The following is a 23,141-nucleotide window of genomic DNA, read 5'->3' as shown; positions in this document are numbered from 1 at the left end:
GATATCAGAACTGGTGGAATGTCCAGCCTGCACAGACTCTTCTCTCACGGAGTCTGTATTGGTGAGTCCTTTTTTATAAATATCCATGCCAAGTCCTGCAGTCCCTTATTGTGTCTCTGGGAGATGAGCAGAGTTAGACCTTGTGTCCTGTAATCCACATGGCACCATTGCTAGGAGGCGGGCCGGGACCCAGCACATGAAGCCCCAGTGGATACTGGCATCTCTGTGATACTGACCTAGGGGATGGAGGTTAGGAAAGAAAATGTTCCAGTTCATCCCCTGTGTTCCCCAGAACAGTGTGCTTAGGTTACTAAAGACCACCTTTTCCCCAGAAGTGACCATGTGAGGAACAGTGATTACTTTACAGCTCCATGTAGTTGTTTTTTAAAGATTTATTTTAATTATTTATGCATACAAGAACTGGGGTGCAGGCCAGAGATGCGGGGGATGAGAGGATTCACCAGACACAGAGTGGGGAGCAGAACAGGCAGACTGACTGAAAAACACTGCTGAGGGGAGCAGCGGCCGAGACAGGAGAGGTCCCCTGCGCCATGTGGGTTGCTCCCTGGCTGGGGATGGAACTGGTGCTGCAGAGGCTGCGGATAGCTTCATAGTACTGAGCCTTACCCCCTTCTCCCACCAGGGAGGCCCAGCTCCACATAGTTTTTAATATAATAAAACTTACCTGTATAAGCTATACAAAATATATGATCAACTTACTGTGTAATGGAATCATATACACCACCCATTTATAAATAATCTTTTCTATAATCAGTGTGTTAAACACAACAGGATTTTCATCTGTTTTACTTGAAAAGGTGTGTGTCACCATATATACAGGGGTGTTAAATCTATTGCCACTTACATATTCATTTAACATTTATTTCCTTGGGCTGCTTTACAAGACTTCTGCCTACATTGCTCCTGTCTAATCTCCTATGAAAATTCATCACTTAGTTATAATTGAAATATAATTGAATGCTTTTGAATTTTGGATTGCTTTCATTTCTGGTATCTAATTGTACATGTGGTTATCCCCTGCATCACATACTTTTCTCCTCAAGGAATTGATGGGCCTTTTTGTTGTTGTTCTCAAAGCCAACTACTCAGAGAAGCCTTTCTGAACACCCCCCCCCCCAACCTAAAAGAGCAGTACCCCATCCTCGCTAATCTTATTTTTGTTTTTCTTTACTGGACTTACCAATACTGGAGGTCACGAATATCTTTTAGTAGTTTCTTGTCTGTGTCCTTTATGACAATTGAAGCTCCATGAAGGAGGGACTTTGGTTCATTATACCTGTCAGGTCCACAGCCCATCCTTTGCACATAGTAGGTACTCAGTACATGCTTGTTGAATAAATGGGTACTTTCATGCTGTGAATTTCACACTTTGCGAGATTGGAGGAAAGGAAATCATGTGAGTGTGAGAAAATGGAGGCTCACATAAGTGATGTGGGCAGCACAGAGCAGCCCTGAGCTGCGGCTGGAACTGACACAGCATCTCCTGTCCCATGGCTCAGTGAGGTTCCCGTGAGCTCACAGCAGACGTGATGATATGCGGGGTTGTCTGGTGGCCTCTGCAGAACAGCAAGGAAAAGGCACACCCACGTTTTCATTTTTTGAGCAAATGATGTGAACTTCTGACCACTGTTTCCTCTTCAACAAATTAGAATTAAATTCTCACAAGGGCTTTGTCAGTATTACAAGGCCAGCAAGTTAAAACCTATGAAGTAAGAGAAGCCCCTACTATGTATTCTAAAAGTCTGTGTTAAATTAGTCAACCAGAAAAAAAATATCGATTTCCTGTAAAGACATGTTTTCTAACTACTGTTTATATGTTATATTGTTTTGCTACCTGCTTTAAACTAAAGGCTGCAGCAGTCTTTAATTTGTTTCTCTGTTTGAATCCAGAGGCTCAGACACAGGACTTATTTTTTTAAATCACGAACTTAATGCATTTATTTATTTATTTATCTATTTATTTATTTATTTTAACAAGATGACTTCCCTTCCTAGTTTTTGGGCATTGGGGGTAAACTGAGTGTCAGGACCAGCTCCTGAAGCATCTTTTTTCTTTTTTAAAAAAGATTTATTTATTTTTATACCAGAGCTGAGGTACAGGCCAGAGGTGCGGGAGGGTGAGAGGATTCACCAGAGAGAGAGCAGGAAGCAGAACAGGCAGACAACCGAAATACACTGCTGAGGGGAGCAGCGGGCGAGACAGGAGAGGTCTGTCTCACCATGTGGGTTGCTTCCTGGCTGGCCGGGAATCGAACCCGTGCTGCAGAGGCTGCGGACAGCTTCACAGCGCTGGGCTCAACCAGCTGCGCCCCCGGGAAAGCCCCTCAATGCATTTATTTTTGAAAGAAGTGTGAATAATGTGTCTAATGATCCATTTGGGATGATCTATCTCCTGATCTTAGGAAAAGGCTTTGCATAATCTCTTCAGTGACCTCAGGGCGAGGTGTGTGGGGGTGCTTACTTTAATTCTATACCTTCCTAATCAGTTCCCATTCATTGGTGCTCTCAGCCTGTGCAGCCTTTACTGGGCTTCTGTGGTATGCAGGAGATTCCAGGAGGACAGGGAGACACCTGAGTAATATAGTGACTGATGGTGGCAATTCTAATTTGCATCAGCTCTAACAAGCTGGTGTTGAAACTGGATGGCAGGGTGCCAAGGAAGCCAAGGTCAGCATAAGTCGCAATAGCTAAGTGAGTCATGTAACCCAGGATTTGTGCATACCCACAGGCCTGTCTGACTTGCCCCACCTCCACGGGAACACCCACCTCCACCAGAGCAAGTATACAAGTATCGGTTAAGTGCCTGCCTGTGCCCAGCCCTGTCCTACGGGTGTGGTGAGTGGCCAAAGGAAGCAGAAGTCATAGGGAGACTGATAGAGGGGAAGACAAGTTAAAGTGAATAATCAAGCAAGACGTCTATGCCCAGAGGAACCATCACGAGCTGGGGGCAGTGGACGTATGGGAGAGAGACCCAGTCTGGATGGAGGGCATGGGATACAGTAGCGCAGAGGAGCAACCTGAAAGGAGCAGCAGGGCCTCAGAGTACTGAGGAGAGGACCTGGCCACCAGCTGCCTGCTTGTGCATCCTGACGTGCTCCTTTCTCTCTTTGTGACCACGGGGAGACTGCTTTCCTTTACCAGCCTCAGGTTTATAACTGTAAAATGGAGATAGTGTTATTGTCAACTCTTCCCACTTCCATTCATTCAACAGATTGTGCTTTAATGCGCAAGGCATGGTTCAGATGCTGGGGATGCAGTGACAGATGGGTCCTTACTCTTGCAAAGCTTGCTTTCTGGTAGCAGAAGCAGAGAGTAAACAAGAAAATAATAGAAAGTGAAAAGAGCCACACAGAGAATGAAAACAGAGAAGCAAATGAGAGCCTGGGGATTTCCTTCAGATGTGTGTCCAGAAAGAGCTCTCTGCAGAGTGGACATGATCTGCAGAGTGGACCTGATGGTAGCAAAAATTCAGCTGTGTGGGGTGTGAAGGGGAGAAGGTGCCAGGTGGGGAGTGCAAAGTCTGGGGCCAGAGCAGCTTAGCAAGTTCAAGGGCAGCCAGGTGAGCACTGTGGTGAGATGGGTGGGCATGGGGGAGGGCCAGAGATGAGGTGGAAGAGGCGGGGGGAGGCCAGATTGCCCAAGTATAATTTTCATTCAGCAAAATGATCTGATCTGTAGTTCTGATCAGTTTCTATAAATGCCTGTCTAGACACAGAACATCTTCATTGCCCCAGAAAGTTCCTTCCTGGTCCTTGCCATACATAGCTCCCCAGTCCCCCACCTCCACCCAGCAACCACTGATCTAATCTGTGCCACCATTTGTTTTGATGTTCTTGAATGTCATAAATCATACCACACCTCCTTCTTTCACTCAGCTTAGTATGGTAGGGGTCATCTATGTTGTTCCTTGCATCAGTAATTTCCTTTTATTGCTGAGTAGTATCCCACTCTGTGGCTGTCCCCAATTTATTTATCCATTCCCTTGCTGATGGACATCTAGGTTGTTTCTAGTGGATTTATATAAAATTTGATTTTTTGTTTTAAGATTTATATTATTTATTTATGCATGCAAGAGCTGGAGTGTAGGACACTGATGTGGGGGTTGAGGGGATTCACCAGAGACAGAGTGGGGAGCAGAACAGGTGGACTGACTGAAAGACACTGCTGAGGGGAGCAGCCAGCAAGACAGGAGAGGTCTGCTGCGCCATGTGGGTTAGCTTCCTGGCCAGGGATCAAACTCATGCTGTGGTGGCTGGAGATAGCTTCATAGTGCTGAGACTTTAACCCCTTGCACCACCAGGGAGGCCCTAGGAAAGACTTGATTTTAAAGCATTCCTCTGGCTGCTCTGAAAAGAAGAAAGCAAAATGTACAAGGGAAAAAAGAAAAAGAGAAAGAGGACCAGTTAAAGTTATTGCAGCCCAGGTATAAGTGAGTGTCTGTGTGGACCAGGATGGAGGCAGCGGAGCAGGTGACAAATGCATAGTTTGGGACTCCGTTGTGAGCCATGAGACAGTGGGACTCGTTGGATCTTGGGCAGATGGTGGTGTGTGAAGAAATGACACCAGTGGACCTAATGTTTAAGTTGTTGACCTGAGCATTTGAAAGGATGATAGTTGCATTTTCCAAGATGGGATCTTGAGAGAAACAGATTTGGGGGAGAGTTCTTTTTTCTACGTGTTAAATCAGATGTTTCTCTTAGTTGTCAAGGTGATGAAATGAGATAATCCATATAGCAGTTTGGTATCGTATCTGGAACAGTCTAAATGCTCAGTAAATGGTAGCTCCTATTAATATTTAAAAACTGTTAAAAAATATTTATTGATCTTGGTAAAGAGTCTTGCCATGTTAACATACTGGTTAAGGATCCATTGGGCAAGCAAGGAAGAAATAAGTTGGTAGGAAGTCTTGAATTTCAGGTAAAAAAAATTTCACACTGAATCCACTTGAAAATAGTGAGCCTTTGCACTTTAAGGAGGAGGAGACACAAATATTTTAGAGTGCCAGGAGGAGTCCTGGCTTCTGGTCTTGGCTCCTGGTTCCTTTGCCCCTGGGTGAACTCAGGCCAGCCACACCCCTTCCCTGAGCTTTGTTGTCCTGTGGGTTGTTGGGAGGGGAAAATAAGAAGAGATAGGCTAGAATTGCCTTGGAAAGTATCAGACAGAAATGCTCAGTGTTATTAAATGGCTTTTAGAGCAGAGAGATGCATCCACTAGGCGTGAGATGGGGGCTTGGGTGTGGGAATGTATTCCAAGAGGGAGGAAGCTGGCTTTTGAAGCTGACTGTGAAGGGCCTGACCGGGAGCCCTGGCAGTGAGAATGGAGAGGGAATAATAAATCAGAGTGAGATTTTGAAAGGAGAATCAGATGGCCTTGGCTGAGGGCATTGGATGCGGGTATGTATATAGTGAGCCTCGGGAACTGGGGAAGGATAATTCATACCAGTGAGGTGAACAGCTAGTTGAAAAGGGGGTGTTGGCGATGAAGGCAGACCTTAATGTAAAACTTACTGGGCAGAAATGCCAGAGGTAGGCAGTTGGGCATGTGGACTGGAAGCTCTGACTTGCAGGTTGAGCTGGTTTTGTGGATTTGCGAGTCATCAGCTCAGATAATGACACCGCGAGCAGGTGAGCTGTCTAAGGAAGCACATACCGGCACTGTTTATTTTGCTCGTCCCTCTTGACTTGGTGCCAAAACAACAGGCTGAAGAGTGAAAAATTCTGCCTGTCAGCTGGTTGTCTGGGCTCCTTAATGCCAGCCAGTTTCACGAAACTTTCCACTGTGGTGAGGCTGAACCGCCTGCTTCTAAAGTGTGTTTTAAGAGATTCCAGTAATTGTGGACTTAGGGTTCTGGCGTGCCAGTTTCTTGGTTCTTGTGTTCCTGGGAACCTCTTGAAGCCCATCCAGTGGTGATGCAAGTTTGGGTTTGCTCCTGGAGAGGTGATACAGAGGTAGTGAGGGGTCCGGCTCTGTCTTAGGCCATTTGGTGTCACTGGAGCTGTTGTTCTAGCACTTTTTAAATATATTTAATGGGGAGGTTTATTAGGGAAAGGGACAGAAGAATGAAGGACACAAGCTGGCAGGAAGAGCTGCCCCAGAAGGGACAGGTTTGCTGAGAGAGGCCTGCATGGTTGCAGGCAGGTGGCCTTGAGGAGGGCTTCCCTGCTGAGGGAGATCAGTGAGAAGTCCTGGCATGGTCCAGGTGAGGGGGAGGCAGAAAGCTGCTGCCCTGCAGAGGAGAGAGTTGGTGAAAAGAAGCACCTGCATAGTCACAGGTGGGCAATGGGAGTGCTGCATGTTCTAGCACCTTTTGAGGTAACACCTGAGTGTGCTGGGCCTTTCATTCAGCCAGACCTGATTATTATTATTTTAATATTTATTTATTTATGCATACAAGAACTGGGGTACAGGCCAGAGGTGTGGGGATGAGAGGATTCACCAGAGACAGAGTGGGGAGCAGAACAGGCAGATCAACTGAAATACACTGCTGAGGGGAGCAGCAGGCGACACAGAAGAGGTCTGCTGCGCCATGTGGGTAGCTGGGGATCGAACTCGTGCTGCAGAGGCTGCAGATAGCGTCGTAGGTTGGATAGCTTCATAGGTTGCGTCTTAACCCCTTGAGTCACCAGGGAGGCTCCAGACTTGATTAAGCACAAAGAGGGTAGCTCTTTGTTGAACTCCAGCACTGACTAAAGGACTTCTTCCAGGGTGGGATGTGCTGAAGGTTTTTTGTTGCCTTGATGCAAATTTGGAGAGGCTGGAGGAAAAGCATTTGAATAGGGTGTTCCCACCTGGGTTCTTTTTCCCTGGGTCATTTCCTCAAGGCACTATTTCCATTTTCCTTCTGTATCCTCGACCACTTTCTTCAATATTTGTTTTTGTTGTCCCTTGTGGCTTTTCAGCTAAATGACAGCCTTACTAAGATCTTCAAGAGATGCTAGTGCTACGTACTTTCTCTCCCTTTCCAGTCTGTTTTTACTAGCTACCCCCTGAGCAAAGATTCTTCCTGCCACTTTTCTTATTTTCATTTGTGACAAAGTCCCCAGATTTTAAAAGTCTCAGTGTCAAGCCATAGCTTTGTGATGTCTGGTGGCCTTACAACTGGGAAATAAAAAGGATTATCAAATGTAGAGAAAGAAAAAGGTTTATGCCCCAGGAAAGATTACTTTGTCATTTAAATTTAAACTGTCTGGAAAGCTCAAATTATCCCAGGGAGTGGAGGGACCATTGGCGACCACACCCATCAGACCTTCCTTTTCTCTTTGAATCTTTGTTACTCTGGTCCTCACCTGGGAACTTTTTACATATGCAGAATCTCAGAACTCACCCTAGACCTACTGAATCTGAATCCACATTTTAAAGAGGTCTGGTGTCTCCAGAACAGATTCTAAGTTTTAGAAGCACTGCTCCCAATGGTGCATTATTCAGACTGCTTGCACAGCAGTTCACTGCCAAAGAGAGAACTTACTGGGATCACAGCAACCCACAGTGGGCTCCAGGTGTTGTTGTTTAATGGAATGAAAAGACATTCCGCGCCCCCCCCCTCCCCCAAGTAATACATGCACACAGTCAAGAGTATAATTCCTCAATGGTAACAGCTGAAAATGTAAACTCTCACCCCATCCCCAATCTCACTTCTGACTCCCTTTTAATAATTTCCCAGCATGGGTGACCTTCCCCCTCTGTCCTTCCGAGGCTGTATTGTACATTTCACACTGCAGTTCCCGGAGAGGAGCTGGCCGGATTCACTGTGCAGAAATCCACCTTAGATTCTGGTTATGCTAGGCTGAATTTGTGAACATGCCAGAAAGTTGGGATGTCAGCAAATCAAGGTGTTGAGGGAGGCGGTCCACGCGGACACGAGCGACACTGTTAGAGGGTGTCCAAGTTTCCCTTCTGCCATGTAACAATACGGCTCTATCATTAGCAAGTTTTACTTGTTTCAGACTCTCCACTAATTTGAAAAACAGGGCAGCCTACTTAATGACTCAATTATTCATCTCATTTGCTGCTTTTGCTGAGATAAATTCACAGTGGAGCCGTGGCTACCAAGCCACTCACTTCTTTTGTTTTGTTTTGTTTTGTTTTGAAGGTGGGAAGAGAGCAGAACTAGAGCCCCCACCCACCCCTTTTGATGTCGGTTTTTTTGGAGTCTGTGGGTTTGGAGTGCGGGGTCCTTGGGTTCACCCTGGGAGAGGTGTCACCAGAGCTCCCGTTTCAGTGGCACGCATTTCCCAGGCGAGTTTCCCACGAGACAGAAACATTAGTTGCATTTAAAAGAGCAGGTTTATTAGGGAAAGGGACAGAAGAGTAAAAACCACTTGCATAGACACAAGCGTGCAGGAAGAGCTGCCTGGAAAGGGACAGGTTTGCTGAGAGAGGCCTGCATGGTTGCAGGCGGGCGGCCTTGACAGGTCACAGGCAGGCAGGAGGCTGCTGCCCTGCAGAGGGAGAGAGTTGGTGAAGAGGCACCTGCATAGTCACCGGTGGGCAGAAGGACTGCCGCCCCTTTTAGGGGCAGCATTAGGTTTTATCATCTTCTTTGGGTAGGGAGGGGCTCATCTTTGTGGGTGGATGGTTTGTTCCTCATTCTCCTTATCTTAACCTTCTGGAATGTGCTCATGACACTCCCTACAGTAGTCTGGTAGTTTCTATCCTGGATTAGTGGCTCTTAATCCCTTCTACCCCCACCTCGAGTGTGAGACAGGTTCCTGACCTGTGGTGTCTCCTTTCCAGCTTTTCTATGTTTATCCTCCATCACTTTCAGGTCCTGGCCCCTCTTTTCTCCCTTTAAATGTCACTTATTAAGATTTTTTTAATTTATGAGGAGATAATAAGCCTCAATTTTGGGATATACTTTGGGGAAGCTTTGCAGAGGACCCAGGTTTGAAGTGATAATTAGTTATTAGCGATTCTTGTCTTTTTATGTTTATTTTTTTAAAAAGATTTATTTATGGATACAAGAGCTGGGGTGCAGGCCAGAGATGTGGGGGGGGGGGTGTGTGTGTGTGAGAGGATTCACCAGAGACAGAGTGGGGAACAGAACAGGCAGACTGACTGAAATACACTGCTGAGGGGAGCAGCAGGCAAGACAGGAGAGGTCTGCTGAGCCATGTCGGTTTCTCCCTGGCTGGCCCGGGGATTGAACTACAGAGGCTGCGGATTGCTTCATAGTGCGGTGCTTAACCCCTTGTGCCACCAGGGAGGCCCAGCAATTCTTGTCTTTTTAAAAAGCAGCTTTATTGAGTTATAATTTGTGTGCCATAAGATTCTCTGGTCTTAAGTGTTTATAGTTAAGTGATTTTTTTAAGGAAATCTACTGAGTTGTACAGTTATCAACCCAATCCAGTTTTAGAAGATCTCCATCACCCCCCAAAGATCTGAGCTATATATAGTCAGCCTGGTTGACAGCCTTAGCCCCAGGCTTTTTAACCTATTGCTGGCTCTGTAAAGGCATCTTTTCCGGACATTCATATAAATGGAATCAACAATATGTGGTCTTGTGTGAGTGACTTCGTACATTTAGCATAATTTGTGGACGCTTTTCCACATTATAGCGTGCATCAGCACGCCATTCCTTTTAATTATTTTTTTTAAAGATTTATTTATTTATGCATACAAGAACTTGGGCAGAGGCCAGAGTTGTGGAGAGGAGAGAGGATTCACCAGAGACAGAGTGGGGAGCAGAACAGGCAGATTTATTGAAATACATTGCTGATGTTGCAGAAATAAATTCTAGCCTTTAACCCAGGCAGGGGAAGAACAAGCGGTACTTTAGGAATGGTGAGGCCAGGAAAGCTTTTATTACTCAAGCTTGAGGTCTCAGACCTGGGTGGTCCCATAAGGTCTGAGCCCTAGTCTAGAGACAAAGAGTTTCTTTTATACACAACCACTTTACATTGATAAAGTTGGTTAGTTAGCATACAAATTCTTGACACAGGAAAAGAGGAAGGATACCTATCTTCCAGGATGGCCTGGGAGATGAATCAGCCTAGCAGGCTGCCAGACCTTGTTTAGATATGCTGATTAAAGAAGCAAACTTATTATTTACTTTACATTTCCAGGTCTAGGACTCTTTAACAGGGAAAGATTTCTTTTTCTTAGCAGTTCCCTTTCACTGAGGGGAGCCACAGATGAGACAGGAGAGGTCTGCTGCACCATGTGGGTAGCTCCCTGGCTGGGGATCGAACTTGTGCTGCAGTGGCTGCCAATAGCTGCACAGTGCTGAGACTTAACCCCTTGCACCACAAGAGAGGCCCTTTCATTCCTTTTAGTGCCAAATAATATTCCAGTATATGGAATGCCGCCGTTTGTTTATTTTTCACCAGTGTGGGTATCGCTGGTAGATGCCTCTGATCTTTTGACCATTATGTTGTTGTGGGCTTCTGTTTTCAAGTTTTTGTGTAGATACATATTTTCATTTCTCATGGGTTTGCTGGGTTGTGGATTAATAGCCTAACTTAAAAAAATGTACTTTTGAATGTTGTGGCAAAATACACAGCTCATAAAATTTGCCATCTTAGCCATGACTAAGTATAGTTTCAGTGGCATTAAGACATTCACATTGTTGTGCAACTATCCTACTATCTGCAGAAGTCTTGGCATCTTGCAAAATCTAGTGCCCATTAAGCAATACCTCCCTTCATTACCTTAACTCCTGGCCACGACCACTCTATTGTCTGTCTCTGATTTGACTACTCCGGGTTCCTCAGATAAGTGGGATCATACAGTATTTATTACTTATTTCACTTAGTATAATGTCCTCCAAATTCCCCCACGTTGAAGCATGTGTCAGCATTTCCTTTCTTTTTGAGATTGAATAATACTCCATTGTATGTGTGTGTGTGCGTGTGTGTACACACTACAATTTGTTCATCTGTCAGTGAATATTTGGCTTGCATCCACCTTTTCCCTATTATGCATAATGCTTCTGTGAACTTAGGTACACAATCCTGCTTCAATTTTTTTGGGTAGTAATCCCAGAAATGGAGTTGCTGGATGATCTGGTAATTATGTATTACCATATGAAGAACTGTTGTATTTTTTTCCATACTGGGTGTACCAATTTACCTTTTTTTTTTAAAAAAAAATTTTTATTTATACAATATCTGGGGTACAGGCCAGAGGTGCAGGAGGGTGAGAGGATTCACCAGAGACAGAATGGGGAGCATAACAGGCTGACAGACCGAAAACACTGCTGAGGGGAGCAGTAGGTGGGACAGGATAGGTCTGCTGTGCCATGTGGGTATCTCCCTGGCCATTTGGGAATCAAACCCGTGCTGCAAGGCTGCAAACAGCTTCACAGTGCTGTGCTAAACCCACTGTGCCACTGGGGAGACCCACCAATTTACCTTTTTACCAGGGGTGCACAAGGGTCCCAATTTCTTCACATCCTTCCTACCACTTGTTATTTCCTGTGTTTTGATAATAGCCATCCTAGCGGATGTGAGGTGGTAACATGTGGTTTTGATACACATTTCCCTAATGATCAGTTATGCTGAGTATCTTTGCATGTGCTTCTGGCTATTTAGTGTGTTTTTGGAGAGATGTCTGTTCAAGCCCTTTGCCCATTTTTTTTATCGGGTTGTTATTTTTGTTGAGTTGTAAGAGTTCTTTATATATTCTGGATATTGATTCTTTATCAGCTACTTGACTGACTAATATTTCCCACAATTCCACAGTTGCTTTTTACTCTTTTTATTATGTCCTTTGATGCACAGTTTTTATTTGGATGAAGTCCAGTATTTATACCTTTCCTTTTATTGCCTGTGCTTTGGTGACATATCCAAGAAATTATTGTTTAATCCAATGTCATAAAGCCTTTCTTCCATTTTCCTCCCACTAGGAGTTTTACAATTTTATTTATTTTTTTTAAAAGATTTATTTATGCAATCAAGAGCTGGGGTACAGGCCAGAGGTATTGGGGGGATGAGAGGATTCACCAGAGACAGTGGGGAACAGAACAGGCAGACTGAATGAAATACACTGCTGAGGGGAGCAGCGGGCGAGAGGTCTGCCATGCCATGTGGGTACATCCTGGCCGGGTATCGAACTCGTGCTGCAGTGGCTGCGGATAGCTTCATAGGTTGCATCTTAAGCCCTTGCGCCACCAGGGAGACCTGAGTTTTATCATTTTAAATTTAGATCTTTGATCCATTTAGAATTTATTTTTATATATGGTATAAGTTAAGCTTGTAACAACTTTTTTTTTTTTTTTTGGTATGTGTGTATCTGGTTTCCCGAGTATCATTTTTGAATGAAAAGACTTTCCCTGTTAAATGGTCTTGGCACCCTTGTTGGAAATTATTTGGCCACATACAGAAGGGTTTATTTTTTGGCTTTTTGTTTTGTTCCATTGGTTTATGTTTAACTGTTAAACAAACCGCCAAACTGTTTTCTCAAGTGTCTACATATTTGACATCTCCGTCAGTAATGTATGAAAATTCCCATTTCTCTTGACATCCTTGACAGCATTTGTTAACTGCTCTTTTTGATTGTCTTCACACCTTGTGGGTATGAAGCTACATCTCTTTATAGTTTTGGTCCTTAACTTTTGCACATTCTGCCTTTGTCCAACCTGCAGCAGAGCAGTAGTAAAATAGATTGAGGACTCCCATTCCCCATAACTGATGGGACCAGTGACCTGCCTGAACTCAGTTGGTAATTCTAAAAGGGCCACTGAATGATAGTGAAGGCAAAGATCAACAGCTGGGACTACATCAAATTAAAGAGCTTCTGCACAGCAAAAGAGACAATAACAAAAACAAAGAGAAACCCCACCAACTGGGAGAACATTTTTATACACAACACTAATGATAAAGGACTGATCACAAAAATCTGCAAAGAGCTGATGAGACTCAACAACAACAAAGAAAATAATCCTGTCAAAAAACGGGCAGAAGAGCTAAAAAGAAACTTCTCTGAAGAGGAAATGCAAATGGCCAACAGGCATATGAAAAAATGTTCAACATCACTTGTCATCAGGGAAATGCAAATCAAAACTACCATGAGATACCATCTTACACCAGTGAGAATGGCACATATTAAAAAAACTAGCAACAACAAATGTTGGCGAGGTTGTGGAGAAAAAGGAACTCTCCTGCACTGTTGGTGGGAGTGCAAACTGGTCCAACCACTGTGGAGAGCTGTGTGGAGATTTCTGGACCTACTAAACATAGAGCTTCCATATGATCCAGCAATTCCACTCCTAGGTATTTACCCAAAGGACACAGAAACATCCATTCCAAAGAGCACCTGCTATGTTTATAGCAGCACTATTTACAATAGCTAAGCTTTGGAAACAGCCCAAATGCCCAAAAATAGATGACTGGATCAAGAAGATGTGGTACAAATACACCATGGAATATTACTCAGCATTCAAAAAAGATAAACACATGCAATTTGCAGCAACATGGATGGCGCTGGAAGGGATCATGCTTGGCGAAATAAGCCAGAAAGAAAAAGAAAAATACCGGATGGTTTCACTCATAGCAGGAATCTAGAAAACTTAAATAAGGGGCCAGAAAATGAATAACTATAAGAAAGTGAACATCAAAATCAACAAAAAACTATGAACCAGAGACACTCTATGGGGGGTAGAGGGCGGGAGGGGAGGGATTGGGGTCAAAATAAGGGGGTTGCAATTGTATGGGGAATATAAAAATAAAATTTATTATAAAAATAAAAAGAAATAAAGGAAGGTATGAATATTAAACTTTTTTAAAAAGGAAAAAACAAACAAACAAAAAAAGGGCCACTGAATCAGGTCAGGCTGGCCTCTTAGCATCTTTCAGCCTCAGCTTTCTCTTCTGAGTAATGGGAACAGTTAATACACAGAGTGAGAGAAGAACAAGTATGTAGCATCTTTCTCATTTTAAGTGCTTTTTTTTAAAAAAAAATTTATTAATGCATACAAAAACGGGTACAGGCCAAAGGTGTGGGGGGTGAGAGGATTCACCAGAGACAGAGTGGGGAACAGAATAGGCGATCTACTGAGATACACAGCTGAGGGGAGCAGTGGGCAATACAGGAGAGGTCTTCTGTGCTGTGTGGGTAGCTCCCTGGTGCCATGTGGGTAGCTCCCTCGTGCTGCACTGGCTGCAGATAGCTTCACAGTGCTGTGCTTAACCCCTTGCACCATCAGGGACACCATCATTTTAGGTGCTTAATTCATGGTGGACTCACAGTTTTATTCCATAAATTTCCTTTTGGTGTGTTCCTGCTGTGGGCCATTCCTGTCACTAATTTTCCAGCAGATAATGACTGTGTAGTATTTTAAGCATGACAGAATCCTGCTAGACAGCCTAGCTGTCTTTTCCCTGTTTCTCTGGCTGTCACCCAAATATCTTCACACCCCATCATGCCCATGCTCACTCAGCAACCTTAGTGATCCTGCTCCTCCGTGTCTCTGTCATCTGAGTCTCGATCTTGTGTTTGTCCAGTTTGGTTTCCTTCTCTTCATCTATCCTGGCTTCTGCATAACTATGACAAAGTCTGTTGCATTTTCTTGACCTCTAACCCCGCTTCCTATTCTGGAAAAAACATTTTTTCATCCCAGGCATGTCAAGAGCAATTCTCTGGCCTTTTGATCTTTCTTGGTTCTGCCACTTTGGTGGAAACTCACTCTGGGAGAGATGAAGTCATCTGGACACCTTCCCCTCCTGGCGCCTGGGTTGCAAGTTGCTGCATCATTGACATGGCAGCACTGCTCCCCAAAAAGCTGGCCTTTAACTGGTACTTTGTTAAACCTCAGGGCCAGTGCCCTTGGGAGTGAGTTCATTTAGCAGCTGTCTTGCCTAATTAGGGAGAAGAATGGGTAAGGTGCTCTGAAGGGAGACCTCTTATCTTGAAGAAGAGTGTCTGTGCTTGGACATCCTCGGGAAGGGAGATAGGAGGGCAAGGCCTAGGGCATGGTGGCAGCAGCTTGCAACACTTGGCCTGAAATGCTTTGCTGGGCAGTCAAGGATAACAGCAATGAATGTTTTTTAAAGGACTTAGTGTATTCTTTTTAGTAAATTGAACCATGAGGCTCAGGCATATTAAAACATTGGAGCACTTAGGTTTCCAAGGTTCAGTGGTGCATGTCCATACACATGTAGGTAGTGATTTTCATATCTTGCCCAAGAAAAAGAAAATCTTCAAAGTAGTCAGCAGAGATCAAGTGATTTACAGACTTCAATGGGGTATGGCAGTACTATTTAGAACCACTTTGGAAATACTGGCACTGTTCATTTAGGGGCCAGAGTAAAGACTTTGGCTTTGGGGATAGAGTTTCTTTTCTTTTTTTTTTTTTTAAAGATTTATTTATTTATGCATACAAGAGCTGGGGTACAGGCCAGAGGTGTGGGGGGAGGGTGAGAGAATTCACCAGAGACAGAGTGGGGAACAGAACAGGCAGACTGACTGAAATACACGGCTGAGGGGAGCAGCGGGCAAGACAGGAGAGGTCTGTTTCGGCATGTGGGTTGCTCCCTGGCTGGCTGGGGATGGAACTCACGCTGCAGAGGCTGCAGATTGCTTCATAGTGTGGTGCTTAACCCTTGCGCCACGAGGGAGGCTCTGCATCATGCCTTTTCCGGCAACCCAGTATTTTGTATTTTCAAGGCAATCTCAATGGCAGCAGAGTTGGTGCTGTGTGGCTGACCAAACTTTCATATTTCTCAGTGGTTTGCCTTGTGTTTTCTTCTCTTCTTTCCCCGTCCCTTCATTCTACTCTTTGTTTTCAGGGAATTTTCAATGTATTCGGAAAAAGTTTTAGTGGTTCTGAGTAGAAGAAACCAAAATGCACTTAGTAAAAGCTTCTGGGATCCCAAGACTCAGTGGAGGCAACAAAGTCAGCCAGCAAGGAAAGAAAAGTCCTTTTCATTGTTACATTTTTTAAAGCATTGATGTTTATTGTTGGTGGACTTCATTAAGCACTTCAGTCACCAATGGTTTAAATAATGTGGCTAGCATTGGTGTAGGATAAGTGGAAGAGCAAATTTTAATATTACACATCTGCCTATCATGAGGTTTGTGACCCACCCTTTTATCAGCACCCCCCCCCCCCAAGCACACAACAGTTCTTCTCTGTCCTGTTAAGACAAGAAGGGAGCATACACTTAACTTTTTGGGTTGATTACTTCAAGTTTGTTGCAATAATGAAGTTAAAATTTAGATCTTTAAAAACCGATATTTTCTTCTCCAAGAATCACAAGCTTGTTACTTTTGGGTTTGGACCTCTGTGAGTGTGTGTGTGTGTGTGTGTGTGTGTGTGTGAATGCATGTTGGGGGGTTATAAACAGCCCCCCAAGGAGAAAAGTTTTGGACCCCTATATTCTTAAATGTGGTTTGTGATGTTTGTGGTTTCTACCCTCCCACCCCCACAACTAATTTATTCTGAACTCTGTTACTAGCCTTGGGGTTTTTCTGGAATTATGTTTTCCTCTCAGATGAATCAATGTTAAAGTTATCAAGCAACCCAAGAGCTGAATACTGCAGAGAACACGAAGTACAACATGAATGTCTGTTCCTCTCCCTGACTTATACCCCCCACCCCAAATGTATCTGTAGACAACCACATAGATATATTTTTTTTTTTGCTTTAAGATTTATTTATTTATACATGCACTGGGTACAGTCAGAAGCGCGGGAGGGTGAGAGAATTCACCAGAGCCAGAGCGGGGAGCAGAGCAGGCAGAAGGACCGAAGTACACTGCTGAGGGGAGCAGCGGGCGGCAGGAGAGGTCTGCGCGCCATGTGGGACCCTCCTCCGGTGGCCGGGGAGCAGCCGGGGATCGAACCGGTGCTGCAGAGGCCGCGGGCAGCCCCGCAACCCAGCGCTCAACCGCTGCGCCACCGGGGAGGCCCCTTATTTATTTTTTAAAATAACATGGGGTCATGCTGTGTGTTGTTCTATAGATTGCCTGTTCTGCCATTTCCTAGGATGTGGAGAGGCTCCATGTCGGGACTAAGAGTTCACTTTAAAAAATTGCTTTTATTCTGGTTCACAATACTGTATGTGACTCAGGCATAGGCTCTCACCTGCTCAGATGGGTGGCCCCACAGCACACCCTCCTTTAAGGTACCCCCAGTCTTTCATCATTGTTCATTCTGCCTTCTCCCTTTATTAGCTTTTTCCTTGATCAAGGTGGCATAATAATAGTCTGCAGTACTAATCCACATAGTTTAATACATTGTTCTCTTTGGGATCAATTTTACATGACATGTTTTCTTTTGTGCTAATGGACAAATGTCACGGAGCTCATGTGGCCGTTTCTGTGGGAGAGCTTCCTAGTGGTGCAATGGTTGTGCCAAAGGGCGAGTGCATTGCAGCTTGGCTTCTGGAAGGCTGGACCAGTGTCTCCTCCCACACTCCGTAGGCCAGGGCACCTGTTTGCTCACATCTTGGTCAACTTTGGGTTTTATCAATAAAAAGTTCTTTTATTTTTTTGCTACTCTGATTATTAGGAGGAAATACATCCCAGGGCTTTTGATTTTTTTATTTCTCTATTTCTAGGTACTTTGGCTAGGTCAGTTTGCCAATAACATACATTTTTCTTTGAATCACCTTGATTTGTCATTCCCCTCCCATCAGATTATGCTTTTTTATTGTCTTATAGTTGATTTTTATATATTCTGGGTGTTAGTACTTTGATATATGTAGTTGCAAAGCATGCAGTCTCTCAGTTGATCTCTATTCATGTATGTATTGCTTAATTTGAGAATTGATATCTTTATAATATTGTGTCTTCCTATCAAGAATAATGTGTATTTGTTCATTTATTCAATCCTCCATAGAAATTGAAGTTTTTATGAAACAGAGACACTTTTGGGGGGGTGGGGGGCGGGAGGGGAGGGATTGGGATCAGAAAGGGGGGGTTGCAACTGTATGGGGAATATAAAAATAAAATTTATTATTTAAAAAAAAAAGAAAGTTGAAGTTTTTTTTATTTAATACTTAAATACTTCCTTGAAGATTTGTTTTAAATAATTTTCTGTCTTGCTGCAAGTATTGCCTTGACCTGATCCTGTATATTTTTTTTAAGTTTTTTTTTTATTTTTATATTTCCCATACAATTGCAACCCCCTGATTTTGACCCCAATCTCTCCTTTCCCCACCTCCCCCCCCCCAAGTGTGTCTCTGGTTCATAGTTGTTTGTTGATTTTGATTTTTTTCTTTCTTATAGTTATTCTTTTTCCTGGTCCCTTATTTAAGTTTTCTAGATTCCTGCTATGAGTGAGACCATCCGGTATTTTTCTTTTTCTTTTTGGCTTATTTCGCTGAGCATGATCCCTTCCAGCGCCATCCATGTTGCTGCAAATTGCATGTGTTTATCTTTTTTGAATGCTGAGTAATATTCCACGGTGTATATGTACCACATCTTCTTGATCCAGTCATCTATTTTTGGGCATTTGGGTTGTTTCCAAAGCTTAGCTATTGTAAACAGTGCTGCTATAAACATAGGGGTGCAGGTGCTCTTTGGAATGGATGTTTCTGTGTCCTTTGGGTGAATACCTAGGAGTGGAATTGCTGGATCCTGTGGAAGCTCTATCTTTAGTAAGCTGAGGAATCTCCACAGAGCTCTCCATAGTGGTTGGATGATCCTGTATATTTTGATGTATGTTCTCTCTGGGTGATTGTGTATATGCAACTCTTTCTCCTTCCTTCTGTTTTAAAGATTTCCACCAAGATCACTCAGTCTTTTTTTTTTTTTAAGTGTACATTGAAATTTTTTTTTTTAAGATTTATTTACTTATACATAGAAGAACTGGGGTATAGCCCAGAGGTGTGGGGGGTGAGAGGATTCACCAGAGACAGTGGGGAACAGAACAGGCAGATTGACCAAAGTACACTGCTGAGGGGAGCAGCGGGCGAGTCAGGAGAGGTCTGCTGAGCCATATGGGTAGCTCCCTGGCCGGCTGGGGATCGAACTCATGCTGCAGAGGTTGCAGATAGCTTTATATGTTGGGTCTTAACCCCTTGCACCACCAGGGAGACCCTGGACCAGCTACATTTTAAGTGCACAGCAGTCACATGTGGCTCGTGGCTGCCATACTGGACAGTATGTATAGAAGGCTCTCACTCAGAGTGAGTCTGCATTCCAGTTATTCCAACTATTAATATGCTGGTTTCCCAACCACAGCAGATTGAAGCAGTAAAAAAAAAAAAAAAAGAAAGAAAGAAAAGAAAAAAAGGGAGAGTGATGGAGTGGGAAAGATAGAATCATAAGTGGCTGGAGTCTTTCGAAGAAAAGCATCCACACCTGTGTGGGGTGGGTTCTCCTTCCTGAAGCACCCTCTGTGGTAGCTTGGTAAAATGATGATGAATAATTGATATCTTTCCGTGCGTGTCCTGCACTTCATAAACTACGGTACCATGGAGAGGCGGAATGATACTCACTGTCCTCCAAGCAGGTAGGGATGTGTGAAGAATCTGTGGGAAAAGTTGAGGAAGTCTTCTATGAAGTGTCCTAAAATGAAAGTGGTGTCATACAGGAACTCGTCATGAGGCTCTCGTCATCTGGAAAGCTGGGAGCCTGTAAATGTGACTTTACAGGGGTGTGTGCCTCCTCATGTCTCATGATGGTGAAGTTTCAAGGAGTTTCACGTCTGGTCTGTAGGGCAGAGCTGTAGCTGCAGCCTTAGAGTCTGAAGGCTTCTGTGGCGGCCAGGGCGCCAGCTGTGTTACAGAGACGCCTGGAATCGAGCTTGTTGCTTTGGGATGATTTCCGGATGGATTCTTTTGGAACTGACCACCCCATGGACATTTGCTTGTGGCAGCGGCACCAAAATATGTGGGGTTGCATTTGAGCTGCAGTACTTAGATTCTGACCAGCAGAACAACCTCCCCCCGCACCCCCCCCCCCCAAAATGCCTGAATCATATATCCTCTTTGCCTTTTTTCTTGCTCTTGTTCCTGGAATGGGGAGGGAAGCTGGCATAGTACGTGTGTACATTGTTCTCATCTAAAGCATCTAGTCCAGTGCTGTCTGTAACATTTCTCTCTCTTTTCCTTTTTGCAGGCTGAGGAGACTTGTAAATGTAATGGCTGGAAAAACCCCAACCCTTCTCCCACTCCCCCCAGAGCCGATCTGCAGCAAATCATTGTCAGTCTCACAGAATCCTGCCGGAGCTGTAGCCATGCCCTAGGTGAGTCCCTGAATCTTTGAGAAAACTAATGTCATTGCTGCTTGAAATGTCTTCTTATTTTAAAGATTTATTTATTTATGCATACAAGAGCTGGGGTATAGGTCAGCGGTATGGGGGCGGGGGTGAGAGGATTCACCAGAGACACATTGGGAGCAGAACAGGCAGACTGACTGAAATACACTGCTGAGGGGAGCAGCGGGTGAGGCAGGACAGGTCTGCTGCGCCATGTGAGTAGCTCCTTGGGTGGGGACCGAACTTGTGCTGCAGTGGCTGCCAATAACTTCACAGTGCTGAGATTTAACCCCTTGCGCCACCAGGGAGGCCCCCTGTTTGAAACTTCTGACTCTTATTTCGTGGGTCAACCAAACTCTCACTTGCTCTCTTGGAGGCAACAACAAAAGTGATTCCTTCATTTCATGAATTCGCTGGGGAGGACTTCATGTGAGACAAGCTCCGTACTGTTTTTTGGGCTCCTTATCTGTCTCTTCCCACTTGCTCCAAGAGCTGGGTTGGACCTGGGGATTGCCAAATAAGATGAAATGCCTCTGCTGAGCTGGTGAAAGTGTGTCATGACCCGATTCATTCTCATGAGGGCCTGAAGCTCTTTGATGCCCAGGGCTGGAGCCCCAGTCATTTGGTTCTTTGTTTCCTTATTTTCTGATTCCCTGAGTTGTTGTCTGGAAGTGCTTCATTTTATCTTCATGTTCTCTAGTTTCCTGTATCTGGTAGTTCTTTCTTCACTGGGCTGGTGTTCGGTAAATGTTTACTTGTGTTTTCCCTTTCAGCTTTCTTATCTATCCCTGCAAGAGAATTATTGTCTCTGCCACAGTTACTCAACACGACTGCACTAATTTGTCCTATGTCCTCACACTAGTTTTGTGAAATTTTTAATTGTATTTTGTTTAAGTAGATAAAAGTTAATGGGTAATGAGTTTCCCCTGGTATTATTTTTATTTTTTTAAAAGATTTATTGATTGATTGATTGATTGATTTATACATACAAGCACTGGGTACAGTCAGAAGTGCGGGAGGGTGAGAGAATTCACCAGAGCCAGAGCGGGGAGCAGAGCAGGCAGAAGGACTGAAGTACACTGCTGAGGGGAGCAGCGGGCGCCAGGAGAGGTCTGCGCGCCAGGTGGGACCCTCCTCTGGTGGCCGGGGAGCAGCCGGGGATCGACCCGGTACTGCAGAGGCTGCGGGCAGCTTTGCAACCCCGCGCTCAACCCCTGCGCCACCGGGAAGGCCCTTCCCTGGTATTAAAATTCCAGTTCAGAATCCTTAAGTATTATATTTCTGCTTTTAGTTACCCATTATATCAATGACTGTCTATTTGTCTAGTTTACTGTCCGGTATTGCAAGGATATAGCCCTGGAGAGAACAGTCTTACTAATATACTTTGGTTTTAACCACCTGACCATTTTTAAGTGGGTGACTTCTTTTTGCCATTATCTCTTTCTCATGCTTCCTGCTGATATCAAATGGCTCAGCATTGGCTTTCAGGCTAGTATGGTGGTAGGTTGAATCTGAAGTTTTATTTTGTACTCAGCTGGAGAGTATTTCCATACTTATAGAGCAAAAGAAGAAGATAATGTGATCTTCCCAGGAGATTATTGCACTGGAGTAACCTTCTGGAAAAGAAAATAGAGACTACAGATATCACCAAAGATATAAACACACTAAAAATTACATCACTGCATTGTTTTAACTGGTGTCTCAAATAATGTCAGTTCTGATTTTTGAAGCAGCCAGTGAATGCCTTGTCGAATTGCCTGAGGAATCAGATGCAATAAACACTGGGCTCCAGAACTTGGTCAGCCCTGAGTATGAACTGTATTTAGTATTGATTGGGAAATCCTGTTATCCTACATCAATTAAAACAGAGGCTTCTTTCTTAGTGGAGCAGATTGTTTCCCTTCCGAGCATGTAAACACACATGCATGCCCAAAGGCAGAAACATTCTTGTACAAAGAAAAGCCAACTTTGTTTCCTTTTATGTTTTTTAACGAGCTTTGAAAACAAATGCCCTTACTTGACAATGGATAATCAGGAATGGGGGGGGGGGAGTACATATCCTTTTACAACTCAAATCCATGTCAGAAATTTAACCTACATGTGAATTAAGCTGTACCCTCAAATTAGGCTAAAAGGATAGTTATTATAGCTTTATTCATGATATTAAAAGACTAGAAACAATCCAAGTATCTCAATGTAGGAGATAATTGGTTGAATCCTAACAATCTATATTCTAAAATTAAGTATAGCTACTAAGGGCCTCCCTGGTGGCGCAATGGTTGAGTGCTGGGTTGCAAAGCTGCCCACAGCCTCTGCAGCACCAGTTCGATCCCCGGCTGCTCCCCGGCCACTGGAAGAGGGTCCCGCATGGCGAGCAAACCTCTCCTGCCGCCCGCTGCTCCCCTCAGCAGTGTACGTCGGTCCTTCTGCCTGCTCTGCTCCCCGCTCTGGCTCTGGTGAATTCTCTCACCCTCCCGCGCTTCTGACTGTACCCAGTGCATGTATAAACAAAACAAACTACTAAATAAATAAATAAAACATGCCTCTATTAAACAAAAGAAAAAGTATAGCCACTAAAAAAGATGTATTTTCTAATATTGAAAGACATTCTTAACATTATTAATGAAAAAGATCATGAAAGAGTTTAATTGGAAGTTTATAGTTTAGGACCAAATTATAGGATCCTCTATCTAGTAGGAGTTCCAATCCTGGCTGTACTGTGTGGCTATAAATTGGGGCATATTATTATTATTTTTTTAAGTTTTATTTATTTACGTATACAAGAACTGGGGTGTAGGCCAGAGGTGTGGGGCATGAGAGAATTCACCAGAGACAGAATGGGGAGCAGAAAAAGCGGACTGACTGAAATACACTGCTGAGGGGAGCCAGTGGGTGAGACAGGAGAGGTCTGCTGTGCCATGTGGGTCAGCTCACTCATGCTCTGGTGGCTGGTGATAGCATGAGAGAGCTGAGACTTTAAC

At 44.2% G+C, this 23,141-nt stretch overlaps 1 protein-coding gene across 1 annotated transcript in view; it reads left to right on the top strand.

The window, feature by feature from the left end:
* The window catches only part of KAT2B (lysine acetyltransferase 2B), a gene marked incomplete at both ends in the record, with an annotated part of 90,042 nt that overhangs the window by 8,689 nt on the left and 58,212 nt on the right, over positions 1–23,141 (top strand). The window contains one exon of the mRNA XM_084248104.1: positions 20,022–20,148. Within this exon, the coding sequence (XP_084104230.1) occupies positions 20,022–20,148 (127 nt within the window). The remainder of the gene's footprint in view (positions 1–20,021; positions 20,149–23,141) is intronic.

The sequence above is a fragment of the Talpa europaea genome (genome assembly GCF_964194135.1).
Source record: "Talpa europaea genome assembly, chromosome: 11".
Taxonomy (NCBI): domain Eukaryota; kingdom Metazoa; phylum Chordata; class Mammalia; order Eulipotyphla; family Talpidae; genus Talpa; species Talpa europaea.
The sequence above is the reverse complement of the archived record's forward strand: the minus strand, read 5'-3'. Positions and strand labels throughout refer to the sequence as shown.